Source organism: Marmota monax, unplaced genomic scaffold (genome assembly GCF_021218885.2).
Source record: "Marmota monax isolate L192 unplaced genomic scaffold, Marmota_monax_Labrador192_F-V1.1 WCK01_AAM20220418_F8-fsc00160, whole genome shotgun sequence".
Classification (NCBI taxonomy): Eukaryota; Metazoa; Chordata; class Mammalia; order Rodentia; family Sciuridae; genus Marmota; species Marmota monax.
The window spans coordinates 2,637,959-2,664,959 of NW_026694183.1; the positions used below are offsets into that span (position 1 = coordinate 2,637,959).

Below are 27,001 nucleotides of genomic sequence, written 5' to 3' on the forward strand. Positions count from 1 at the left end.
GATGTGACCCAAACTACCTTCCCTTTGAAACCAAGGGTCTGGCCCTCTGCCTCGCCCAACCCCCAAAAGCCAAGGATTTAGGTCCTGGTACTTTCCTACCTGAACCCGCTGAGACAGGGCCCCCATCTCCTTCCTATCAGACCCAGGAATGCAGACCTCCAGCTCCCTCCTTCCCCAGATTCAGGAATCCAGGTCCCCAGCAATTCCTTCCCAAAGTCAGGAAATAGGGTCCCTGTCCCATCCAATCATAGACCTAAGAATCCAAGCTCTGTATATGTCCTCTCTGGGGAACTGGGATTCAGATGCTCATGTCCCACGTGAAGCCCTTTGGTACTTCCAGCCTCGGCCCCCCCCTACTGTGGGGCCTGCTCTCTCCCTTGGGGGGGTCTCTGAACTTGTGCCCCTCTACTGCTATCTTTCCTTCCCTTCTCTCTGAGATCATTTCCCCTCCACCTTCCACAGCGGCCTGGCTCTGTCTCTCTCTTGTTTCCTTCCTCTGCCTCTCTTCTTCTGCTGCTTCCTTTCTTGCTCTCCTTCCCTTGCTTGGTCACCCTCTTTGTCCTTCCTTCCTGTGACAGTTTCTCCCATTTGTCTGTTTCTCCTCCTCTCTCTTGTTTTCCCGGGCTCTTTCTGTGTCTCTGATTTCTGCTCCTATGGTCCCTCTGCAGTCTCTATTTTTATCCCTCTGACACACCCACCCTGTGCCCACCTCTGTGTCTCTGTCTCTCCCCCTTCCTCTTCTCAGGTCTCAGCTCCTGGTCCCAATTAGTTGGTGGCCGCCAAGGAAGCGGCCAGGCCCCCACCCCGGGCTCCTCATTATCGCAGGCGGCTCCTAATGAGCCTGTGGGGGGAATTGACCGAGCGCCCCCAGCCCGGCCTGCGTCACTCCAGCCGGGGGCTGTGGAAAAGATATAAGGGGGCTACGGCGTCGCTGCCCAAGCCCACTGAGCGGTAGGGGACCTGCAGGAGGTGGTTGGGGTAAAGGGAGGATGGGGTCCGGGGTTCTGGTCCGGGTTAGACTGTAGGAGCTCTTCCTTCTCTCTCCTCCACAGGTGATGGAGACCCGCCAGGTGACCAGGAGCCCCCGGGTGCGGCGGCTGCTGCTGCTGCTGTTGCTGCTTGTGCCCTGGGGCACCCGCACTGCCTCAGGTGTGGCCCTGCCTCCTGCCGGGATCTTCAGGTAGGTGCGAGGTCCTGGGAGGGGGTGGGAACCCGAGGCGTGCGGAGAGACCCCAGGAGCGGGCGAAGAAACCCAGAGAGAGGACAGAGACTGGCCTGAAGGGGCGGTGGGGATGTTAGGGGGAGGGCGGACCGAGAATCAGCAAGAGAAAGAGATCCCAAAGGCCGATTCCGAGAAAGGTGTAGAGAGACTCGGTGCGGAAACGGATTCCTTCTTGGAGCAACGCTTATTGGGTTCTATTTTGCCAGGTAGTGCGCTGAGCGCTGGGGCCCGACAAGTGCGTGGGACTCGGTCTGGATTCTAAGAGCGATTCCGACCTGGGGAGGGGTGGCGGGGGACAGATCCACAGAAACAGAGACACCGACTGAGAGGAGAGGGGACGGGGGCGGGCAGGGAGACCACGGTGCAGTATTGGAGCTTCGAGTTAGACCGCAGGAAGGACCGCCTGCAATGGGCGGGGGCCTGGCCTCAGGTAATGGGTCCTTCCGTCTCCCTACAGTCTCCGCACCCCCGGCCGGGCCTCGTGGGGTCCAGTCACCCCACTGTTGCGGCGGAGCCTGGCGCTGGCGGACGACGCGGCCTTCCGAGAGCGCGCGAGGCTGTTGGCCGCCCTCGAGCGCCGCCACTGGCTGAACTCGTACATGCACAAGCTGCTGCTGCTGGACGCGCCCTGAGCGCCCCGCCCACCCACATTAATAAAGACTCTGCGGAGAGCTCGCGCCTGTGCCTCCTTCCAGCGCCACCCGAGTGTGTGTGTGTGTGTGTGCGTGCGCGTGTGTGTGTGTGAGAGCGCGCGGGCAGCACTGAGTCGGCCACTCGGGTGTCTAGCTCAGTCCCCTCTGCCTCCTTCTCTGGGTCTCTTTCCTCTCTGGGTGTCTGTCCCCGCCTGTTCACCCTCCTGCTTTCCCACCCTTGTGCAGACCTCCGCCTCTTCTCTTCTTTCTGCCTCTCAAACTCATCTTCCCTTCTTAACCACCCTCCCCGCGTTGTCTCTGCTCTACTTTTCAGGACTTCCTTTTCCTTCGGGTCTCCATGTCTCTCCTTCAGCTCTTATTTTCTCTCAATTTCGCACTTTCCCTCTCTGGTCACCTCTAGGCTTCTCCCTGGGCGCGGAGGAAAGAACGCGGACTCTGGCATCTGAGCCCGGGCTCCCCTGAAACTAGCTTTGTGTCATTGGGAAGGGTTTAAGCTCTGTGCACCTCCTTTTCCTCATCTGTCATTGGGATCAAATGAAACCCCCTCCAAAAAGCCTTCAACACAGCCTGACACGCAGAAAAACGCTTTTATTAGAAAAGTGTCATTAATTAGCTGCCTTTCGCAGCAGCTCCCAGTAGTTTCTTCTGGATTTCTGAATTGCGACCTTCTTGGGAAACTATCCGGGCCAGTCTCCGGGGAGTTGGATAGGGGATGGGGAAGACCCCCTGGGTCCAGGTGAAGGAGAAACAACCAAAATCCACCTCTCCCCCAGAGGCCTGACCGTCCTCCAGCTCCGCCCCTCGTTGGAGACCCGACAACTCACTCCTGGCTGCTAGCGGAGCTCACTGAACCCGCGCGGGGTGCGGGGAGGGGCCGAGACAGCTCGTGCGGACCGGGCTCTGGTTGGCCTGAAGAAGAGGGTGGAGCCGAGAGCTGGCGCGCAGGAAGAGGGGCGGGGCTGTCAGATTTGTGGAAACTCGTATTTCCGGGAGGCGGTCGGAGTCCCAGTTGGCCCTTACTCAGGCTGTGGGGGCGGGACTATGCTTGTCTGAGTCAACCGAAAAACCAAGGGTAATCGTAATCCTACAACGGTCCGGTGTTGACACCCCAACCCCCCTGGCTTCGCGCATTCCAGACAAGCGCTGTACCACTGAGCTACACCCTCCAGCCTAAGTTGGCCTAATTTTACAAATAAAGAAACAAGACTGAAAGGAGCAATTTCCCCAAGTTGTCAGAGCTAGTAAGAGACAGAAGGTTAACTGGAATCTAAACTGCACAGCGTCTAAAGTCTAGACTCCCTACTACTCTCAGGAGGAAATGGGTTAAAATGTTAATCTGCAGTTGCTGCATGCCAGCAACTCCCCAATTACTGATAATCCAACCCAGGACCTCCAGTGCTCTACCACTGAGCTACACCCCAGTCCTTTTAAAATATTGAAGCTAAATTGCCAGGGCTGACCTTGAATTTGGGATTCTGCCTTAGCCGCCCCTCCCTGGGGTTACAGGTGTACCCCACAGGGCCAGGATGCCAGGCACTCATTCTAGTGCTGCACATGTATTTACTCTTTTAATCTTATGACCTGGCAAGAAAACTTCCTGTTTGCCTGAGAGCCTGGCAGTTGGGTACCTGTCTGGGCTCTTCCCATGCTCTGATTTCTCCTGGATCCCTTGCCTAGCAATAAAGGCCTTTTCACAAAATAGTACCTGGAACTCTTTCCCTCTCTACTCCATTCCCAGGAAAACTCAGCCATCCCCAGATTTGATTACTATCACATTTGGACTCCTCCTCCAGACCAGGAGCTCAGGACTGAGGGCTCAAGGGTCCAGGCACCAAATGAGGTCTTTCCCCAAACCCACTACTCCTCAAAGGCTTTCCCTGTCTTAGGAATGACCCAACTGTCCACCAGGCCTGGACCAGACCCTGGGTGCTGTCCTTGATCCTTCTCTCTTCACCCTCCTTCACAGCCTGTCAGTTTCCAGCCCCATGCCTCCTGCCCTGCCTCTCTCTGCTCTTCCCTGCCTCTTCATCCACCTGCCCAGCCCAGCTCAGGCCTCATTCTCTCCTAAGTGGACCACAGCTCAACTCCTCCCACCTCCCTGCCTGCAGCCATACCCCTTCCTTCATTCATCCCCTCTCCAGACCCTGGCAGGTAGTTCTCCCGAGTGGGTTCTGCCTTCCCTTGCTCAATGCCCTTTCACAGGCACTTGGAAATGAAGTTCACGTTAGGTTCAAAGCCCTTCATGGGTTCTTGCCCACTTCTTTATTTTCCACTACACTGTAGCAGCTACAAATCCTTCCCTGGCTGCAAATCTTTTTTTTTTTAATCCCCAGTACCAAAAATTAAAAATAAATAAACTAAATCCCAGCAAACGGATGCTGCCTGCCTCTTTCCACACACACTGGTCTCTCTTCTACCACCTATTCTTTACACAGACTGTTACCTCTACCAGTGACACCCTCCCCTGATCACTGTAACCAGTCAGAACCTATCTTTCAAGACTAAAGAATGTCAGTTATCTGGGAAGAATTCCCTGTATAACTTCAGTACCAAGACTGTGTGCTGGACACAGAGTAGGTGTCCCGTGATATATTTTGGGGGGGAGGAGGTTATTAGTCTCCATATATTCCCCTGTTCCTCCCAAAATATATTACTGTCACCTACTGTGTGTCCAGTACTCAGTCCATGTACTAAAGTTGTTAGGGTGGAAAGAGGCTTGTAGCATTATAATGTATCAAAGCAATGAAGATGGTAAATATCAACAAGGGTGACAGGTTTTGTAGGAGACAGAAGATTGCCCATTATTGACCTAGGATGCAGTTAGGACTTGGCCAACCCAGGCTCCTACCCATGGGGTGTTGACAGGACAGAGTTAAGACTCTGATGTTAGGACAGTGCAAGAAGGAAAGAGGGATCAGGGAAGTGTCCAGGAGCCCCTTCAAGGCTGCCTGGCAATGCTTGGGGCTAGAACCTCAGAGGTTACAAACTAGAGGTCTATAGGTGACCACTAAGCCTGTTTTATGGTCCATGCCATGCAGTGTTTTTCAATAATTTGAATGAGTTGCTGTGGCAGGTATTTATCTGCTTTCCCCATATGTACCCTTGCTAACAGATGGGAGTTTGGGCAGCAACATGTCCAGCCCCAGGAAAGGTGCTCAGAGTCCCAGGTCTCCCAGCCTGCCTTGCAGCGAGGGATGGTCCTGACAAACGGCTGGCTAATGAGACTTCAACACAAGACTGTGGGTAACTCTAGAGAGGCAGTGGCTCTCTGTTATGAAAAGCAAGGACACTTCTCCTTCGCCCTGCAGATGTGATGTAGGAAGCTACAACAACTGCCATCTTCTGAGCATGAGGGAAGGGCCAAGAGAGTTCCAGAGACCCTGATCTCTGGGGCTGCTGTGACTCAGCTGTGAGCCCGTGGCTGCTTGCCTTCCTCCAGACTTGTTTGGTGAGGAAATAATTTTTAGTACTGAAGCCATTGCTGGGTGTGTTTTGCTATTATTAAGAAACAGAGTCACCAACAGTAGAAAACCAGGAGACTTCACATAAAAACTCAAGATGGGATGTGGATCCCTATGTACTAGCTCTGGGTGATCCCAAATAACAGTGGCATAACAATGAAGGGAACAGGAGAAAGCTCCCTGAGGGAGCAATGGAACTAGACATTGCTCCCTGGGGAAGGAAAGCAGGATCAGCCCTGCCTTACACTGGTGGGGGCTGCAGGTAGCAGAGCTGCAGGTGGGGCCAGGTAGGGGGCTGGGACTGGCCCAGCAGCAGGACTGAGAGCAGCAGCAGCAGTAGCAGCAGGCCCAGGATCGGGGCTGGGACCAGCGGGTGCTGAGTGACCCTGGTGGGAAGAAGAAAGGGCTTAGAGTGGGTCCTATTGGAGCCATGGTCTCTGCAATGTCTGACCATCTCCCCGCTTCTGGAAATGCCTCGAGGGCACACCTGAGTCGCTGGGGGTGCAGGCAGCATTGGCCCCAGGGCCTCCTGACTGGGACCAGCTCTTTCACCACAGGCACCAGGGCTTGCTGGAACTCTGACTCAACAGAGCTGCTGGGGAAACAAAAGGGAAGGGAATCACTGCTGAGCTTTTTGTTTGTCCCCCAAGTTCCTTTCCTGTCACCATGGGTCCCATTACCTTTCAGGAGGGCTTCCTGGGATGTTTTCAGGGTGAGGGTCTCCCAGAGGGATCGGGGTATCAGTCTGGGAGGATAAAGGAGACAAGGCTGAGGCACTGGGTCCTTGAGTGGGAGAGGCCCCGGGTCGGCCCACTTGGCAAGTACCATGCCTCTCCATGCTTTGCTTTCCCCTCCTGCTGGTCAGGGACGATGACAGCCCCCACATCACAGGCTTACCATGGAGACTAAATGAGTGAATGCAAGTAAAAGAGGGGGCGGGGCTCAGAACAGAGACTGGTCCAGAGAGCGCTCAATCGATAACTGTGGGAGCGGTTCAATATTATCTTCTCAATCTCCCCATCTGATTTTGGAAATTTCTAAGGCCCCTGAGGGCAGAAGGCCTCCACAGGTGCCCCTGCCTCTGTTGGGCCAATAACAGCATGGACACTCCTTGATTGGGACAGTCTTCTTGCTGATGCCAGAATCAGCAGGTGCTTTAGGAGTAAAGCCCCAAAAGACTCCTCCAAGGGCCAGGTCCAGCCCACTTTGCTACCTTATCCCCCTCGTCTCCCTGGAAGAAACTCCTCTCTATAGATCTGGCCTTCCCGCCCCCAACCCCTTTGCTCCATAGATGATGACAATGACAGAAATAAACCAATAAAAACAGAATACTAATTCCAATTGCTATCCTCACTACTACTGGCTACTGGGCCAGGCATGGAGCGGGGCCTTTTACCATGTGGCCCTTAACCCCGAGAGCTGGGTGAGGTCATTGCCGTGTTAGCTGTGGGGATGCTGGGGTGGGGCCTGCCTCTGGGGAGGCATGGAGAAGGTGGATTTTGGGACAGGGCTGCTCAGAGCTAAGCTTCCTCAAGGGCAACCATTGTGGCCAGTTTGAACCCTGGAGTCCCAAGTATCCGGACACGGCCAGACATTTGACCAAGCAAACTCCAGTCCAGCTCTGGATTCCTCAGTCTGGACTGTGACTGCCTTCTCTCTTTTCACCATTTCTTTCCCTTCCTTTGCCTGAGTCAGGCTTGTGCCTCCACCTTGCCCTACACTGTGAGGAGCGAAGGAGCCAGAGTGTGGGGCTCCTTCACCACAGGGTGCTGCACCCCGAAGGGAGTTCTGAGGCTGGCTGGAGAGGGGGGCACTCAGTGTGTGGGTGCATGTACGTATGCATTATGTAATATGGGGGTGTAGCCACGTCTGTGAGGCCATGGTGTGGTGGCTACAGCCCTCTGCGTGTGGTTGGGGGATCTCCTGGGAACATTCTGGCCGCCCACTGGGCTCCTGGTCTCCCCGCTACCTCACCATCTGCTCTCATTAGCTACAGTGAGGACCTTGTTATCTCTTGACCAAATGATTTTTCTCTGTGCTCCTGAGGAATGGGGGTGTGGGGTGGGGCCGAGGAGAAGCTGATAAGTCAGCCTCTGGGGGCTGGGAGTGGGGCTGGGACTGCCTACCGTGACCAAGCTCTCCGCTTCTTCCTCTTCCTCTCTTCTGGACAACCTGAGTTGACAACAAAGTCACTGTAAACACCCTCCCCATGTGCCTGTGGGTCTTCACATAGAGTGCCCATGGATGGCCCTGGGGGTGCCCTGAAGGGGAATTTTCATCAAATCTTCTGTGTCCCCCCCAAGGGTAAGGGGGCCTCTTTGCTCGGATTCACTTTCTCAGCTGCTACTTTCCCTTTATCTCCCAGCCAGGAATTAAAGCTTGGCTCTCTCAGACCCAGGGCACATGCAGATGTCCTCTTGATTCCCAGTGGCTTGTGCCATTTCCAAAGGAGGCCTCAGAATTCCTGGGTCTCTGAGGACTGGGACTCCAGCTTAGATCTCCCTGTCCCTAGAATCCAACTATTTGAACTCTGCCCCACTCCAGGTAATTTCTCTTAGGTTGTATAAGCTCCCTGCCTCTGCTCCTTCTTGGGTCACAGGTACCTGAGTCCCTGCAATGCTTCTTTGGGGACTCAGGTCTCAAGCTGCCCAGGCTGATTGCTCCAGAGACCTTGCTCCACAGATGTCCACACCTTCACTGAGGACTGGGATCCAGCCCTGCAGCACCATTACCACCAGCATTCTCAGGGTTGTAGCTGTTTCCTCAACTCCTACCCAATACAGGACCTAAGCTTGTAGGCCCAGCCCTGCTCCAGTCAGATGGAGCTCTGATCTACTGAGACCCAGGCAGTTTCATCTCCATCCCCTCTTGGAGTCAAACCCTCAACCCTGGCTACCTTTGAGGCCACAGTATTTACTACCCCCTCACTCCCAGCTTCCCAATCTGTGGTCACACAGCTCCCCGACTCCGGAAATGCAGATGGCATCAGCACCCCCGCCCCCGCCCCAATGCTCAGCCCCTTCTTCTCTCTATTCCTGATGACGCAGGTGGAGGTCACAGCTCCAGAGCCCCTAGCCCGCCCAATCTCAGCTCTTCCCAGACAAGTCCAATTAGAGGCCATGGCAGGCAGCCTCATTAGTTGCTGCAGCGGGAGCCTGAAAGAGGGGAGGGGCAAGAGGAGGCACCACAAGAAACCAGAGGCTCCAGGGTAGGTTCAGACATCTAGTGCTTTCTTCATGCTCAGAGGCCTGGACTTGCAGGGCTGGAATTCAGAAATACAGCCAGAAACTCACCAGAACCCCACATGATCTCACAATTCACTGGGAACTCTCCAAGGGCCTGATCTGGGTTCCCTGGAGGCCTCATGAAAGGTGTGTTCAGGGAGAGAATGACTGAGACACCGAGCTGTCCGATCTGTCTGACAATTGTGTCTTCCTGTCTAAATGTCTCCAGGACTGACTGATCCAGTCCTCCAGGGCCCACTCAAGCATCACGTCCTCAAGAAGCCTCCCTGCTGGCAGAGTCAGGTGCGAATCTTCTGGAACTGTCTGGGTCAGGGTCTGTCTTTCCAAGACCCAGAAGCACGGAGGACTGACTCATCTTCTAGTCCACAGGCCTCAGGGTCCCCTTAGCAAAGACATGACTGAGTGAGCGGAGGGGCATGTCCCCACTGTGAACATCCATGGATGGGACATCGCCCAGAGGCAGAGGGAAGGCTCAATAGGGAACAAGCTTCTTACCGCAGCAATGGCGCCTTTGTTCCTTCTTCAAGATGTGCTGTCTCTCCCTCGGGGTTGCTCTGTGCAAACAAAAGAGTCAGCTCTAGGGCCAGGGACATAGCTCAGTTGGTAGAGTGCTTACCTTGCATGCCCAAGGCCCTGGGTTCAATCCCCAGCACCACAAACAACAAAAAAGGCCAGCTCTCCCCTGACTCTTCTCACTCAGATGCTCATCCCTGAGGGTCAATCACACCCATCCCATGCCATGCCCACTCTCTCCAGTCCCAGACCCCATATATAATGGCTCTCCTGGCTGCAACCTGACCATGAACTGACCACTGTCTTCTAAGCTCTCCTCTTCTTCCCCACTACTTAGAGATGACTCTGTTATCTCTCCAGGGGCAGAAACCAAAAATGCCATTGTTATTGATTCTGCTAAGGCTCCTTTTGCTGTAGGACCCAGTAAACCAGGTCCTCTAAATCCCTGGGACACCTCCAAAATCTCTCATTCTCACCTGGGTCCACAAGGAGGTCAGAGTTCCCAACCCCCTTCTCCTCCCTGGTTCCCAGTCTTGGGTGGCCCCATCTGCTCTCCCTCAGGACCCAGGGACCTCTGTTTTCTCCACAGACATCTCATTGTTGCCTATGACCTCAACTGCCAACTTGACACTGTTTTCTAAATACATTGCCTCTGGCCTTGTGTACCCAACTGCCTCTGATAGCCCTGTTGTCCCTCAAGATGTCACTTCACGGTCACAAGATAAGCTCAGTGTCTTTCCTTCTCTTTTCTCATCATCACCCTCTCTTTGTAGCCCATCTGTCCCCAGCCCTGTCCCTTTACCCTCTCTGTCCCTTTTTCTCCATCTCTAGGATCCTGCCCTGACACAGGCTCCATCCTCCTTGCCCCAGCCTCCTCCCTGGCCTTACTGCCTCTGGTTGGTTCCAGACGGTTCTTTCTATGCTCAGAGCTGATCCAGTACCTCCTTGCTCACAGCTATTTTGTGATTTTATGGAAAAAAGTCTAATCTTGTAGCTTGGTCAGGTTCCTTTCATTAACTTCCCAGCCTCATCCCTTGAACTCCCCGCCAGCTACCCTGTACTCCCAAGTTAGTACTGGTCTTACACCCCAAGGTCTTGCACAGGCTGTTCCCAGGAAGGCCTCATTCCTTGAACAACTTAGCATCTTTTCTCAAAATAAGTTCTCATGTCAGTTTCCCTTTGACCCCCATCCCCATCTCCCAGACACTCCTTCTCTGAGCGCCACTGTCCTGCACTGGAGTGGCCCATCTGCATGCTCTATTAGGCCTTCAGCATAGAAGGGCCTGGACCTGAGTGACCCAGCTGTGTGTCCTGGCCCAGCCCAGTGGCACCCTAAGGCCTGGATCAGCCTTCCCCCTCTCAGGCCTCTCACTCAGGAGCACCTGAGAGCTCAAACCAGAAGCCCAGTCTAACCTTCATTTCCTTTGAGGGCTGTGGCTCTGCCCCAGGAGGCTAAGACTGGACCTGTGATCTTTCTCCGAGCCTCATTTTCTCATGAATTCTAGGATGAGGTCTGAGAATGCCCACCTCACAGAGGTGCAAGAGAGCTAAGTGAAAAGCACTGGTGTAAAGAGAGATGACAGGCCTCTCAACCCAGTGAAAAAGTGACCAGAGGAACAAATTTCTCCTTAAGGATAGTGAGAAGGTTTGAAGTGGTATAGTTTTTAAGAAAATACAATTTTTTTGTGGGGGGGGGATTTAACTCAGGGCACTGGACCACTGAACCACATCCCCAGCCTTATTTTGTATTTTATTTAGGGACAGGGTCTCACTGAGTTGCTCAGCGTCTTGCTGTTGCTGAGGCTGGCTTTGAACTCACAATTTTCCTGCCTCAGCCTCCTGAGCTGCTGGAATTACAGGTGTGCGCCACTGTGCCCAGCAAGAAAATTCAGTATTTTTTATAGAGCTGGGAATATTTTTTTTTTCATTTGCAATGCTGGATGGGGATCAAACCCAGGGTCTCATGTGTGTTAGGCAAGTGCTTTATCACTGAGCTATACTCAAGTTCACTGAATATTTTAATAAAAAAAATTATTTTGTCATGAATTGATTAACACCCCCTTTTTAGGTTGTGGACACTGAGGAAAACTTAACTCAGTTCTTTCAAATGATATTGAAATATTGTTCAGATAATTATGGGGGTTAGAAGACAATGATTATTTCTGAGGTCAAGATCTAACAGTGAGCTTGCTAAGCTTTTCTTAAAAATGCCTCCTGGCTGGGCATGGTGGCTCACACCTGTAATCCCAGCAGCTCAGGAGGCTGAGGCAGGAGGATCAGAAGTCCAAAGCCAGCCTCTGCAATTTATCGAGTCCCTAAGCAAATTAGCCAGATTCTGTGTCAAAATTAAAAAAAAAAAAAGTGTCTCCTCTTCAAAACATAAATGCTTGCTGGGCATGATGGACACACCTGTAATTCCAGCTACTCTGGAAGCTGAGGCTGAAGAATCTCAAGTTCAAGGTCAGCGTAAGCAACTGAGTGAGACCCCCCCCCCCCCCCGCCGCCCCCACCCCCCCTCAAAACAAAGAAAAAGGGCTGAGAAGGTAGTTCCATGGTAGCACTTGCCCACATGTGCAAAACCCTGGTTTTGATCCCCAGTACTGGAAAAAAAAAAAAAAAAAACACAAATGCTTAATGTATCCTTATGGTCACAGGATATACAACTTACTTATCTTCCTACAGAATTAAGTAAGGTGATTCCTGACAGTGTTTTCTGAAAAAAGAAAACACCAAAAGCCACAGCCCAGTCGTCTGTTCACTTTGTTCACTGGTGTCTCCCATGACAGCAGGCAATCCCTGGAGGGCAGGGATGGGGTCATGTTTGGCTTGTAGCTGGATGTCCAGCATACAGCAGATCCTCAATAAACAACATTTGTTCATTGAATGGGAAACAAGTAAAAGGAGGAGCCAAAGTGAGTGGCCCATGGAGTTGTTCTCCCCTTTTCCAGTTCCTAGACTCTTGTGGTCTCAGATACCCGTCCCTGCTCACCTGTGCCCCAGCTAGGATTTCAGATGAAAATTCAGTTTCCTCCTGGGGCTCATTGATGACCTCCTCCCACTGCCATACTCCACACAGAGGACTGGAGAGATCAGAACCTGCCATTTCCTGTTTCTGTGAGGAAGTTGTTTCAGAGTCAGAGAGGGTCACACTAAGGCACAAGATAAGGTTAGAGATGGAGCTGCAGATGGGCTTAGTGTGGGGCTGGGAATAGAATGGGAGGTGGAAAAGGCCTGGTATGGAGCTGAGGTTGGGAGGGCATGGAAGGAAGAATAGGAAAAGGTTTGGTGCTGGGGACTAGGTTAGAGATAGTTAAGGAATAGATGGCCATGGGGGGCAGACAGGATAGAGATGGTCAGTGCTGGGTCAGGTTGGGCCTGGCACTGGCAATGGCTCTGGGGCTGGGATCTGAGACACAGAGAGAGTTAGAGAGGATTGGGAGTCTCTTTGGCAGCCAATCGCCCAGGGTTCTGAAGCCCTGGGCTGGGCCAAGTGTGAGAGTCAAGTGGGGAGACATTTGGAGTTTCTGTCTTGGTGGCCCTCAGGATATTTCAAGGGTACTAGGCTCACCTGACAAATGGCCTCAATCTCCAAGCCCAGTGATGTGGGCACCAGTGTCGTCCAGCCTGCTCTTCTTGCCTGGGCCTCTTCCAGTAACCTGGCCACACAGACAGGCACAGGAAGGCTATCTCCTGGCCTGCCTGCAACTGTCAGTAAGCCTGCCTGGGGTCCCTGCCCTGCCCATCTTCAGCTGGAGGCCAGGGTGTCCCTGCCTTTGGGTTCCTTCCTGCCTCCTCCCACTTCCAACATGCCACTCACTCTTCTGGTCCCTCACTGGTCTGATTCAGCTGTTCCTCCAGGTGTGAGATTTCCAGTCTCAGTTCCTGTGAGGGAGGTGGAACATGGTGATACCTATCTCACCACTTTGATCCACCCGCCCCAACACACACTGGGCTCCTCTTCTACGTCCCCTTCACTTCCCCAGACAAATACCACCAAAGGACCAGGGGAAAGAAAGCAGAGAGAAACAAGAATTCAGAGAAGGGCTGGGGATGTAGCTCAGTTGGTAGAGTGCTTGCCTTGCATGCACAAGGCCCTGGGTCCAATACCCAGCACCATTAAAAGAAAAAAAAAAAAAATCAGAGAGAGGCAGAAAGCAAGAGGAACCAAGAACGTAAAACAGCCAGGAAATTTAAGAGAAGGAAAGCAGAAGCAGAGACATGGAAAAGTGGGAGACACAGATGGTGAAAGACTCAAGAGAGAAACACAGGGTGTGAGACCAGAGACCAGAGTTGCCCAGAGAGACTGGTAGCCTTGACCCAGCATCAGAGACAAGAACTCCAGCGGGCCCAAGCAGAGACACAGAAATGGGGGAGATGCTGGGGAAGACACCACAGAGAATGAAACCGAGAGATACAGAGTGAAGGAGGAAGGAAAAGAGAAAAAGTGCAAAGAAAAAGAGATGGAAAGAGAAGAGAGCCACAGTCATGCAGCACGGATGAAAGAAACCAGATGTGCAGACTTGAAAAAAGATCCATGAAGACAGAAAGAGGCACGGGAAGGAGAGGCAGCAAAATTTCAGAAATGATGGAGGTAAAGAGAGCCAAGGTGGACAGAAGGCAGTGGCTACCTGCGTGGTCATTCTGTACTCCTCCAAAGTCTTGGCCAAGCTCTCCGTGTGGCGAGTACGCTGGGAAAGCCCAAAGCTGACTGAGTTTGGGTGCTCCCCAGACCAGGGCTGCTGGCATTGGGGTCAAGCTGGGGTTCAGGGGGTAGAGCTAGGGCCCAAGTAGAACACTGGGGAAAAGAGCTTCTAGATCCTGTGGAGTCACACTTATGACCTGGGGAAACCCTCCGACCCCTCTGGTTTGGGTATCCAGGAATCAGATCCAGGTGGACTTTTCTTGCCAGACTAGGGGCAGAGAACAGCAGGTGTACGTGGAAGGCAAGTCCATTTCCCTCCCCAGCCCCCTCACCTCAGACAGGATGGCGTCTCGTTGGCAAATGAGGCGTTCATATTCATAGAGCTGCCGCTGCCAAGGAAGGAGCCTGTCCATCTCTCTGGCCTCCCTGGTTCCCCTTGGCCTTCCCTCCTCTGGCCTGCCCCACTCTCCCAGGGCTCTTTCCTCAAATGCCCAATTCCTGAGCATCAGCTGCACTGCAGGGAATTTCAGCCCAGCTGTCTGGGTGGCCCTGGGAGCCTGAGAGCTTGATCTTGATGGAAGACCCCCGCTCTGAGCAGGTCTCAGTGGCTCTAACTGGTGGTGGTGAAAATGGCCCCAGGGAGGGTGGGAAGTTCCCGGGCACCAGGGAGGGGCTGCACCTTCAAAGCATCCTTCTCTGTGGCCAGCTCCTCACTCCTCCTCCTCACTCCATCCCGCTCAGCCAGTAGCTTCCCATTCTGGAGGAAGGAAGAGCCCACCAGACACATTCATGACACTAACAGCTGACATCTGATGAATACTCAATGTACATCCTAAGCACTTTATATAAGTTTAGTCCCTAATTAATTCCTTCAGCCATCCTAGTGAGACCTCAGCTATATCTTCTCTGTGTGTGGCTTCCCATCAATAAAAAGAGAGATAAACAGGACTTACTTCATGGGATTGCTGTGAGGGTTAAATGGGTTAATAAAACATTTCTAACACTTAGCACTTTGCATATGTTAATGTACTAATTATCCTCTGTTTTAAAGATAAAGGCAACTTGGGCACAGAAGGATTGAGCAACTTGTCCCAGGTAGTAATTCACGCCAACACATGTTGATGAACGTTAGTGGGAACAAATCATTTAGAATAGTGTTATATGCGCCTGGCATGTGCCACATATTGGATAAATGTTAACATTTACCTATCTATTAAATAATATTTACCAGGTATTTATATATTATATAAACTTTTAACTTTGTACTATATTTTTTTTTGGTGGGAGTTGAATCTAGGGCCTTGCACTTACTTGCTACATAAGTGCTCTATCACTGAATTATATCCCCAGACCTTTTACAATTTTTTAAAAAATTCTGAGACAGTTGCCCAGGCTTGTCTTGAACTTGAGTGAGATCCGGCTGCTTCAGCCTCCCGAGTATGTAGGGTTACAGGTATGTGCTACTGTGCCTGGCACAATTTTTTTTGGGGGGGTGACCGGGGATTGAACTCAGGGGCACTGGACCACATCCCCAGCCCTATTTTGTATTTTATTTAGAGACAGGGTCTCACTGAGTTGCTTAGTGCCTCACCATTGCAGAGTCTGGCTTTGAACTCGGGCATCCTCCTGTCTCAGCCTCCCAAGACACTGGGATTACGGGCATGTGCCACTGCACTCAGCCTGGCACAATTTTTTAAACACACACAAGAATGGTGTAACAAAGCACCATTATCCATATTATCTATCATCCAGTTCCAATTATTATATTCATTTTCCCAGTTTTATTCCTTTTCTTTAGAGTTTAAACTAGATGTAAAGCAAACCCCAGGCATCATATTATTTTACCATAGCCAGTCCGGCATTTATCTCCTACTTGAGGACTTATTTCCTTTAGTAAAATCACAATGCCATTATTACCCTCTCCCAAATTAGCAGTGATTTATAGTATCATCTCATACTCAGTGTTCGCTGTTTTCATTTTGGTTGTCTCCCAAATGTCTTTAATGGTTGGTTTGAATGAGGATCCAAACAAGGCCTACCATCGACTGAAACATTTCATTTCTTTTAATGTAACAATAATCTCTCCCTGGTACTTTATAGGTCCTTCATCTGTGGAAGAAACCAGGTCATGTGCCCTGTAGAGTTGGTACATTTGCATTTGGCCAATATCATTCTTGCTCTCTATGGTGATACTCACCAAATACCCCTGTTATTATTTCCTTTAAGCAGGTCGGTATACTCAGGACTCTGTCCAGACTTTTTTTGGTACCAGGGATTGAACTCAGGGGCACTTAACCACTGAGCCACATCCCAGCTATTTTTTATTTAGAGACAGGGTCTCACTAAGTTGCTGAGGCTGGCATTGAATTTGAGATCCTCTTGCCTCACTCTCCAGAGCCTCTGGGGTTACAGGTGTGCAACACCGAGTTGGGGTTTTTCACACTCTTGTTCTGTGCTTTCATAAGAAGACGTCACAGGTGGTGCTGTACACCTCATACTATACCCTTCAGGAGAAATGCCATGTCTGACTGTCCTAACTATTCCTTCTTTTATGGAAGACATGGGAGGTAGAGTCACTGAAACTTGGCCAAGGTTACGTGGAGGAAAAATGGACTCAAACCTCAGTCTGTGTGATTCTAAATCCTCTGAGTCAGATGCATCTCTGAGGGAGAACAGGGCACAGAGAGAATCAGTTTCACCTTGGCCATAAGGAGTTCAGAGTAGATGATGCTAATGAACCAGGGGTTCTGAAGAGGCCCAGGGCCTGAAAGTGGGAACAGAGCCAGAGGCCTCCTGAGGCAGCAGTGCTTGGATTGTCCTCAGGGGCAAAGGGAGTTATCTGGGAAGAAACCAAGGCCAGGAGAGGGCAGCCCACACCAGACTCAAGTTCCAGTCTTAAGTCTTTAGGCACCATCAGCCTCACAAGTTTCCCTGAGATGATGTGGTCACCAGGAGATGCATATCAGGCGGCACAGAGGCATTCCAGAACTCCCTTTCACCCAAAGCACTCCTGGTGCCCCAGGGGACACAGGCAAGTTCCTCTCTCTCCAGCCAGCCAGGCTCCAAGTCCTCCATCAGCCGCCCTCGCTCTGTCTCAGCAGGCCTGGGCTGCCAAGTGAAGGACTGAGGAAGGACAGGCCAGGAGTGCTGTGTCAACATCTGTCCACCTGGTTGGGGATTTGCAGGCCAGATCCTGAGCCACTCTGCAGGGAGCCTGGTTACTCATCTGCTCCTGCCTCTTTCTGCAGTAAACTAAGCTGGCTCTGTGGGTCCTCCAAAGGAAGGCTGCCCAGAGCTTCAGAGCTCTGAGTGTCTTGTTACTCCAGCATTATCCTCTGTAACTTGAGAACTCAATCTATAGATGCTCGCTAGGCAGCTGTGGGCGAGGGGAAGGAACCAAGAATAGCTCTAGTTTATCGAGCGCCTAGGATGTCCCCAGCACTGCTCAAGGCACTTGATCTGGCAGTGGGCCTTAAGGTGGGGGTGGGAGATGTGGGGGTGGGGGGGTTAGAGACCACTGGCTGCCATTCACCCTTCTTGTTCCTTTTGCTTTTATCAAGGATTCACTCTGGCAAGAAGAGTGCCAGCCTCATACTTGAGGATGAAGAAGAAGGAAATCTTGGCAGATCTGGGGGATATGGCTGGTTATCAAACGTAGCAGTCATTCTTATCCTTTCTTGTTTGCCTCTCAGCCTAGTAAGAGGCTGAGGATTTTCTGACCCTCCCTGTGATCCAGTTCTAGCTGGTGAGATAGGAGAAGTGTGCTGGGGGTGAGGAGTGAGGCATGGGGCAAGGGGCTTCTGGAGAAGCTTTTTCTTTTGATGAAGGAAAAAGCCATCAGAGGGGTATTTTTTGGTACCTCCTGGTCCTGCTTTGAATGAGAACAAGAGGCTGGGAGCTCTTGTAGTCATTTGTGTTAATGAAGCCATAAGCAGACAAAAAAGCCCAGTGAGTCACCAAACCAACCTAGAGACCACCTCCTTAAGAGCCACCCCCACCCCAGCCTCATACAGGGGACTGAACCCAGGGCATCACACACACTAAGCAAATACTCCACCACTGAGCTGCATTCCCAGCCCCTTTATTTTGAGATAGGATCTCACTAAATTGTCCCAGCTGGCCTCAAACTTGTGATCCTCATGCCTCAGCCCCCCAAGTACCTGGTGTGTGCCACCATGCCCAGCCATGGGTTTGGTGAAGGAAATGCACGTCCTTCAAATTGAAGTTGCAATTTCCTTGATATTCTCTTCCTTGGAATATCATGAACCCATCGGTGGCCATATTATATCAGGGAGCTGTTGGCTATAATTGTTGGATGCCAATGAGCTGTGAGGAAGGAGGTTCTTCCAGGGAAAACTTTTTCCTCATTCTTAAAAAAATGTTCTGCAAGAACTCATCATATCCTGTCTATACTCGTGCCTCACACTGCAGCAGCCATCCTGCTGTGGGATCTCACTGCTCCAGCGGGGAGATTTTTCAAGGAAAAGCCACAGAAGAGCAGAAAAAATTTGGATTTCTGTGTGAAAGTCATAAACCAGATGTTGGACAAAGAGATTTGGGGGAAATACATGATGTGCTCAGACCAGGCAGAGATCCTTAGAGCTGCAACAGGGTGCAGGAGAGTGAGAACACATAGCAGTAGACTGAAAATGGGCCAGAACCATTCCTAAGCCCTGAGCCATCATCCCTAAGCCCTGAGCTACCTGTGAGGAGCAAACAGGACGTATGCAGTAGACCACAGAACCGTTGGAGAGTCTGGAGATCTGAGAGGCCCTGTGTCCCCTTCTCAGCTCAGTCTTAGAATCATGAAGGAGTAGGAATGATAGAGTAGAGATGGCTGTGTCGGGAATGGAAGGAGAGGCCCCAATGAAATCCCTGTGGGCTTTCACAGAGAAGTGGCCAAACCTTCTCTGTGGCCCTGAAAGAGTTCAGAAATGGCCAAGTGAGAGACCCAGCCCTGATAAGGATCCTGCCAGGAGTTGCAGCTAGGACCGTTAAGTCCAGAGATCTGAAGGCCATGTAGGCCTCCCCATGGATGTAGTGGTGACAAAGGCCGAGAAACAGATGGAATGAAGATCACTGATCTTGTGAACAGCAGAGGGAACAGACATTGAGGACCTTCTGCTTCCTGGAGACCCTGTGTGGATCGCCTGCAACTTAGATGCTACCTTGGTCAGGGGAGTGGAGGCAGTAGTGATGAGTTTCACCAATTGACGCATGCGTTTCATCCTAAGAGAACTAGACAGACCCACAATGAACTAAGATGATGTTTCCTGTTTCAGATGAAATGGAGCTAGAATTAGACTGAACTTCATATGATATGGTAGGCAATGGGCAAAATTTAATCTTTTCAACCACCCTACTGAACAGGTAATCCTCCTCTTTGGTCTTGGAGAATAAAACTAAGGCTTGGGGGTGTAGCTCAATGGGAAAGAGTTTGCCTAGCTTGCATAAGGCCCTGGGTTCCATTCCTAGTACAGCAAAAACAAAAAACTAAAGCTTGGAAAGGAAAAGCCACACACTGAAAGTCTGCCTCTTGTATCATTGGTAGAGATGGGGTCTACATTCAAGACTCACTTCAAAACCTTTCAAAGTCTATGTTCTTCTTTTTTCTCTCATATTATTGGGGATGGAACCCAGGACTCAGAGCTCTACCACTGAGCAAAATCCCCAGCCTTTTACATTTTATTTTGAGACAGGATCTTGCTAAGTTGCCCTGGCTGGCCTTGAACTTGTGAACCTCTTGTGTTAGCTTTCTGAGTAGCTGGGATTACAGGTATGCACACCACCATACCTGGCAAAATCTGTTCTTTTTACCATAAAAAATGCTAATACATACTAACTCTTAGGGAGCATTTCCTGTGTGTCCTACCTTGTGTCTGAAACTTTCCAAGTTATGTTCTGGTTTAAATCTCACACAACCCAAGGGAGATGCCACTGTTTTGCTCATTGTACAGACAAAGACAGTGAGATGACAAGAGGGGAGGGAATGGCACATGCTTATTATGTATGTGGCTTTACTGTGAACCCAGGCACTGGCCCTGTGCTCCAAGCTCTTGTCATCAATGATCTCAGGGATATTCACAAATCATTGGGATGCTGAGGTCTCCCTCTGCAGGCTTTAGTTTGAACTTAGGCTGCTGGGGTGTTACAGGAGGCAGGGTTAGAGCTAGGAAGCCCTTGAGGACTGGGGAAGAAGGGGTGATACGGGCCTCAGCTTACCTCCTCCTGCAGAGTCTCCACCTCCGCCACCAGGTACTGCTGCTCTTTTTCCTGACCAACCCCAGAGAGAGGAGGAAGGCTTCAGTTCCAGTCTCCTTGCTCTCATAGTACCCTTTTCCCACCCAGGGAACACATCAGGGCCTGGGGTCATTGAAGCACAGGGCTGGGAGAATGGCTCCAAATGTCGCCATTATCAGGAGAATGGTGGTAGGCAGGCCTGAGAAAGTCTGGGAACTGTAAGACCTGGAGTGAAAGAGGAAACCAGGTGACCTCGCCCCTTCCCACTTCACTGGTAGGCTCTGTTGCTCTCACTCCAGGAAGGAAAGAAGAGGCAGGGCATCTTTTGTCTGCCAGGGCCAGCACCCACCGTCTGCCGGGCCTGGGCCAGAAGGCTGCGATTCTTCTCTTCCAGGCTTTTGGCCAGAGACTTCAGGTCTTCCAGCTCCTCATCCACTGCCTTGGCAAACTGCAGAGCCTGCTGGGTACTGAGCAGTGCAGGGGCAGAGGAGCCACAAGAAGAGAGGAAGGCAGAAATGCAGAGATAGATCCACTCAGACAGCAGCCACAGAGAAATCTCAGGCTGGAGTGGGGAGTACAGAGACCTAGAGGTGGAGAGGCAGAGATAGAGAGGGCAGGACAAAGACCCAGAAAGAAGAAAGGACAGAGACCAAGAGATAAGGGTGGGACAGAGATCCAATTTCAACCTAAAAGACTGAGGAGGTGGGACAGAGATCTACAGAGAGTAGGAGACTAAAACACTGGGACTGTGACAGACATGAGGCACGAGGAACACAGAGAAAGGAAAAAAACAAAGATATGGAGAGTCAAAGAGAGCTGGAGAGGAATAAAGAGAGAAGTCTGAACCCAGAGGGAAAGACAGGCAGGTAGAACAGACAGGTCGGGAGACATGACTCAGAGAGAAACAAGGGAGAAAGATACAGACAGAGGGGGAAGAAGAAATGGACAGGTGCAGAGTCAAAGTCACTAAGCAGGAGAGCAGAGAGAGAGGCTGGGGTTGCGGGAAGACGGAGGCAGAGTAGGGGCACAGCCACCTGCGAAGCTGCCTGCGCAGGGCCAAGATCTCCTCCGTGAGGCGCGCTGACCCCTCCTCGGCTGTCTCCACACTGCGCTGTAGTTTGGCATTCTCCCCAGCCAGACGCCGGTTACTGAGTTCCAGGTCCTCCAGGCTGCTCAGAAGGTCAGCTGTGGCAGGCCTGGCGGTAGCAAAGGGGCTGTGGTCACTGCCAGAGTCCCTGCCTCCTTTCCCAGGTCAGTAGAGGTTCTGGTGGTGGGGAGACAGGGCTCTTCTGTTGAAACAGAAACAGGAGTGAGACTCCTCTGCTCTTTCTAAGCTATCAACAGGCCTGTGTGCCTCGCCCATGACCCAGAGGACCCCAATCCCTACCCCGACCTGGGCAGGCAGGAGAAAACAGGGCTGGGGTGGGAGAAGCAGGGAGGGTTCTGAGGATAGGTACATCTCGGGTCTGGTGTCTTCGCCTCCAAAGCTCTCCAGGTTGGCTGGCTCCTCAGCTTCTGGGAATCCTGGAGGGAGACAAGAGGGTACTGGACTCCACCTTAAATGTCAGTGTGCCCCAGGGCTCTGGGCTCGCCCTTCCTCTGACTGCTCCTCCGCTGCTCCCTTCACTCTGGGTGATCTCTTGGGCTCCCAGGGCTTTAGTTACCCCCATCATGAAGAACTTCTGCTCATCTACTCTGAGCTCAGACTGGATCTTCTGAATAGCCCCACTTTCCTATTCCTTATGCCCAACACTGGGCAGTACATCAACTTCCCCAAACCTGTTCCTCTTCCCAGTTCCCATGCCACCCAAGAGCCCCTGAGCTTACCTGGCTCCCCCCTCCTCCTCAACCTGAACCCAGGTCCATCCCTGTATCCTGATTCTCTGCTCCACTCCTACTCTCTTGTCCCCTGCTGCCCCCTGCCCCGTGTCCTCCCTAACCTCCTGGCCTCTGGTCTCCCCCTCCTGTCCTTCCCCTACTGGCCCAGAGTTCACCTGTCTCTCCTCAGCTCATAGTCTTTCCATGGCTCCAAGGCTGATGAAGGAGGTCTGAGATAATATCAAGAAAACTGCATTTTTTTTGTGTGTGTGTGTGAGAGAGAGAAATATCACATGGCCGCTTTTTAGCAGACAGCCACCTAGCTGTGAGATCCTGGGCACAGGATGGTGAGCAAACCAACCAACCAACAACAAGGAAGGGGGCTCACTAGGTGAGCAGGACCGGCTAGGAGGGAAAGGCCTGCAGGCTTGTGAGCTGGTGGGGAGCCGGGAGGTGGGCCTGGGGCATTCCCTGGCTTCCCAAGGCAAGAGGGCCTTCGGCCACAAGAGTGTGAAGAGGAAGTAGGCAGGGCCTTGTAGGCCTCTGTAATAGGGCTAGTTTGGGGAGAGGGGTTAGAAATAATCCCCAAGGGGGAGGGAAAAAAAACCAAAAGTTAAAGTGAGGATGGTGGGCAGGGGGCAGTCACAGAGACACCTAGAAAGCCAAACTCACAGCTCCAGGCTGGAACAAAGGTCCTTGCTTGGTTGTACCTTATCTCTTGCTCTGCCCCATGGGAAGTCCCCCCACTGGCTGACCCTGGACCTGCCTGCTTCATTCTATATATAGCAATCTCACCAGATGGCAGTTGCTGGGAGGTCAGGGCTCCCTCCAAGGCGGTCTCCTCTCCAAGCTCTAATCCCCTGTATCAAAGGGATGAGGCTTAGGGCCCCCCTGCAGCCAACCCACAATCCTGACCTGTCACTGCAGGGGGATTGTGGGTGGGAGGAGGGGACAGGTCAGGTGAGAGAGGCACTGTGGGAAGGAAGGTGAGGCCAGATGGTGACTACCCAGGGCCAGATGGAAGAGCAGGAGGGGCAGGGACTGGGTTTGGTGAAGGGATGGGGGACCTCTGTCAGCCCCCCAAAGCACTCCCCATATCTTCAGCCCCTGTTTATTTCTGTCCCCTCCCCCGTGCCTCTTTATCCCGGCGTTTTGTCCTCAGGCCCCCCACCCCATCTCTTTGCTTTTTCTCTTCCTCAGTCTTATTCCAACCACAGTAGGTCCCCGGGTCTGCAGATGCGAGCTGCAAAACCAGGTATGAGGTTGGCTTTTAGGACTTCTCAGAGGAGGGGGTTGGCCATGCAGGGACTCACCCACGCAGCTGACAGGCAGCAATCCAGTTCCGCATGACAACCAGGAAGGTGTCCAAGTCCACAGTGGCCCCAGGGCCCTCCCCTTTGGGGTCCAGGCTTTGGGCCAATGTTTGGAGGCGAGAATCCTGGGGGCCCTGGCCTGTCACAGCCTCCAGGTACGCCAGCACGTGGGTCACAGCCACGGTGCCTGGGACAGAGCATACCATGACAGAGATTGGGTGGGAGAGGCCAGGCAGTGACTTGGGAACAGGATGTCACTGGCTAGGTTTGTGGCATCCTGTCCCATAGCTTGGTGGAGACACCTTGGGCAAGTCCCTTCCTCTCTGTCAAATTTTCCACCTGGAAATGAAACCCAGTCACCCCACCTCACAGAGTGGGCCAAAGAGGATCAAGTCAAGGGCAGTACTGTGTGCCTCTCCAGGCATTGTGGCTGCCTCCTTCCCCACTAGACACCAGAAGTCCCACCCCTCTTCTGTCAAGGGCCCCAGTTCTCATTCTGAAAGGCCGCCATTCCTTTATTCATGGAGTCACCCATTTGCTCCAAGAAGCTGTAGCCCAGTCCTCTCTCTATGGCTTCAGTTCCCAGACCCCCATCCTCTCCCTCTGCTCCCCAAACCCCCAACCTGCCCCTCCCACCTGTCCTCTGAGGGTCACAAGCTTCAAACGTGGAGTTGAGTATCTGCTCCTCTAAGCTGAGCAATGGTCCTGGGCTCACCTCCTCAGGCTGCTCCCAGAGGTACACTGAGGAGACAAGAGGGCCCAACCCACCAGTCAGAGGACCAAAGGAAAGAGGGTGACACCAGGTCCTAGGTCCCTGGGCTCCACAGAGGGGAGGGAGTTCACTGGGAGCTGCCTGGGACTGGGGCTGGTAGCTTTGGGTGGGGAGGCAACATGAGGGTCTTTGAATAACTCTCCCCATCCCTGCCATGTGTGTCTTCTCTTTCAGGCCAGAAATTCTGTGTATCCCATGTGTCAGGAGCCCAGATAACAAGCTCTGAGATCACCCTAGCCTCCTCTCTTCTCCACCCTCCCAAGCTGAGCTCAGAGGAAGAGGCGGGAGGACAAAGAGAGGAGTCTGGGAGGAGCAGAGTGCGAAGGGGGCCCAGGAGCCAGGAACAATCCAATAAAGCGCGGGCAGCCTGCATCGATCCTGCCTGCTGCATCTCCGGTCTCCCAGTCTGCCCCAGGGACCAAGTCTCTCTCCACCTGGCATCCCCAGGCAAGGGTGGCAATAACACGGTTCTGAGATGTGGAGGGGTGGGACAATTCCAGCAAGGTGGGCAGTGACAGAACGGTTAGGACCCGCATCAGGTGTCTGACCAACCTGGGGTCAGAGCCTGGCTGTGTGTCTCTGGACAAGAGGCTTCTCCTTTTGCAGCCTCAGTCTCCACAATGGTAAAGTGGGGGATGGTAGAGCAACCCCCTTTCCCAGGGCTAGGAGGGCTAGATCTGTGTATGTGAAGAACATATGGATGTCTGTTTCCCAGGGTCTGTTTGCCTACTACTGTATTCACCATGACTTCACACAGCAGGAACTCAAAATATGCTCCGCAACATGAGGAGATTCTCTTCTCCAGGCACCACTGGATTGGCTCAACGTCTCTCTCAGGGCTGGAAGTAACTTTTCAGGTCCTGCCTTGGCCTTGGACACCTGGAGTCAGCAGCTCACTGAGCACAGGTTGCAGGGTTGGGTAACCTGGGCTCAGGTTTGAATGGGGCAAGGGTCCCTCTAAGCCTCAGTTGCTTTTTCTGGAAAAAGGGGGGTGATATTACCTCCCTCCAAGAGAAAAAGTGAAGCAAAATCTTGAAAGGCCCTGCCTGGCAGAGGTCCTGGCATGTGATAGAGACTCAAAAATAGAACTGAACATCTATTGAGCATTTAGTAGGTGTCAGGCCTCTTCTGAGGGCTTCACATGAACCAGGGGAGGCTGCTATGTTAGCCCTGCTTTACAGATGAGGGATTGAGGCACCAAGTACTTAGAAATTTGCCCAAGGTCACCTGACCAAAACAGGAGTCATCTTTCTCATCCCTCTTAACTTTTCTTTGTTGTGGGAAAAATTTGATGCCCTCTGGTTGAACCTATTCTTCTGGGTTCAGCCCTTGGAAAGGAAAACGGGGGACCCAGGGCTGGGGGAGGCAAGGTTTTAACTACAGTCTGGTTTCTTCCTTAGTGTCCGCCCCATGTTATAGATAAGGACTCTGGCCCAGTGAGTTCGCCTGCCCAAATCTCCTGCCCAAGAAAAGCCAAGCTGGGTAGATCATACTGTCTCTGAGGACCAGCACATCTGCAGGGCATTGAAGGAATATGTCACTATTTCTGTTCTATTCTCTCTCCTTTATTTCCGTCCTCAGTGTCTCTTTGTCCTTGCCTCTTCTCTAGTTTTCGCTCCATTTTTCCCCCAATCTCTATTACCAGTGTTCCCCCTCTTTGTCTCCATGTCCCTTGCCCCTACTTTATTTTCTGTCTCTCCATCTCTGTACTTCTCTTCCCATGTCTTGGTGACTCTGTTCCCTAAGTCATCTCTTTACTTCTTCTGTTGTATCTCTGTTTCCTCCCGGACCTGCTTTCTCCATCTCCATCTCTGGGTGTGTCCCTCATTTTCCTTCCAGAGCCTCCCAGAGGCTCAGCCCTTGCTCATGGTTCCTGGAGGCCGCACGCCCTCTGCTGGTGTGGGCGAAGTTTAGCTTGTGGTCACTAGGCCATCAGCCTGTGCTCGGGTTCCCCCATCCTAGTGTCTGCCTCTGATTCTCCTATCTGGAAAGCCTCCTGGGGCCAGAGTCCAGTCCTGGGGCCTTGAAAAAAAGCTGAAGGTTGTGCTCTGTGATGCCTGAGAGCCTCTAAGAAGGCAGCTGCTTCTCCTGTCAGACTGAGCTCTCCTGGTTAGCGGAGAGGGTGACCCAGAAGCTTCCTTCCAAGCAGGCTATCACACCCACACATCTGCATCCATCCATTCGCTTGGCAACAGTAACTGAGTTCCTACTATGCTTCAGGCATTACTCTAGGGCAATGCCATTGATAGGGCAGCCACTTGCTACATGTGGCTCTTCAGCACTTGAACTGGGTGGAGTGTGAATTGAGAAGTTTTGTTAGTATAAAGTATACATTAGATCTGAAGACTTAATACCTCAGTACATATTAATACTGGTTACAAGCAGAAAAGATACTAGTTTGAATATATAAGGTTAAATAATATCTATTATTACCATTCATTTCCCTTGTTTCCTTTCCTTTTAATGTAACTAAAAATCACATGTTACTGGCATGATACTTCTGTGAGCTAGCACTCTCTAGGGACTGGGAATACCAAAATGAATAAAATAGACGCTGCCTTGTGGAGCTCATGCTTTAGGGAAGAAACAGAGACTAAACAGGTGACAAACAGATGCCAGTGCTCTGAAGATAAGGGAAGCAGGGAAGGGAAAAGAGTGACAGAGTAGCTGCTTTACCTAGAGTAAGAGGTGCCATCCCAGCATCAACCTGAGTTGGAGGAGGGGTGAGTATGTGGGCAACTGGGGAAGGGTGCTCCTGGTGACTGGCACAGTATATGCAAAGATCTCTGCTCTTGCACAGCTCAACCTTCCCAGAGCAGGTGAGATAGGAGGGCGTGTACAAAGTAGGCATTTAATTCACCACCGCTTCTTCCTGCCCAGCCTGCTCAGCGACTCAAGCCATGTCTCCCAAGAGTCCAAGTCACAGCCTGATGCCCATTCACCCCCAGCTCTCTCTCCCTCCTCCAAGGCAAACAAAGGCCCAAACACCTACTTTCTGCAGCGGGGCCACCAGCCCGGCCCTCTGGCAGGTCCATCGGCCACTCCTGATGCTCCACAGCTGCTATTGAAGCTACCAGCCTCCCTCCATCACTGTAAGGGATGGGAAAGGGACCAGCTGTCCA

At 52.0% G+C, this 27,001-nt stretch overlaps 2 protein-coding genes across 2 annotated transcripts; one reads left to right on the forward strand and one right to left on the reverse strand.

Annotated features, from left to right (window-relative positions):
* The first annotated feature begins 1,052 nt into the window (after positions 1-1,052).
* On the forward strand, positions 1,053-1,896 carry Pth2 (parathyroid hormone 2). The gene is made up of 2 exons (XM_046465966.1): positions 1,053-1,180; positions 1,680-1,896. The coding sequence occupies exons 1-2, from the start codon at positions 1,056-1,058 to the stop codon at positions 1,852-1,854; spliced, it is 300 nt and encodes a 99-aa protein (XP_046321922.1). The 5' UTR covers positions 1,053-1,055; the 3' UTR covers positions 1,855-1,896.
* A 3,472-nt stretch (positions 1,897-5,368) lies between these two features.
* Kash5 (KASH domain containing 5) lies at positions 5,369-27,001 on the reverse strand. The gene is made up of 19 exons (XM_058586041.1): positions 26,872-27,001; positions 23,744-23,848; positions 23,108-23,294; positions 22,590-22,654; positions 21,434-21,500; positions 21,011-21,172; positions 20,326-20,443; positions 19,959-20,009; positions 14,416-14,493; positions 14,069-14,125; positions 13,723-13,782; positions 12,912-12,976; positions 12,663-12,750; positions 12,084-12,206; positions 9,077-9,135; positions 7,463-7,508; positions 6,017-6,081; positions 5,824-5,931; positions 5,369-5,722 (listed from the first exon to the last, which is right to left on the reverse strand). The coding sequence occupies exons 1-19, from the start codon at positions 26,912-26,914 to the stop codon at positions 5,578-5,580; spliced, it is 1,692 nt and encodes a 563-aa protein (XP_058442024.1). The 5' UTR covers positions 26,915-27,001; the 3' UTR covers positions 5,369-5,577.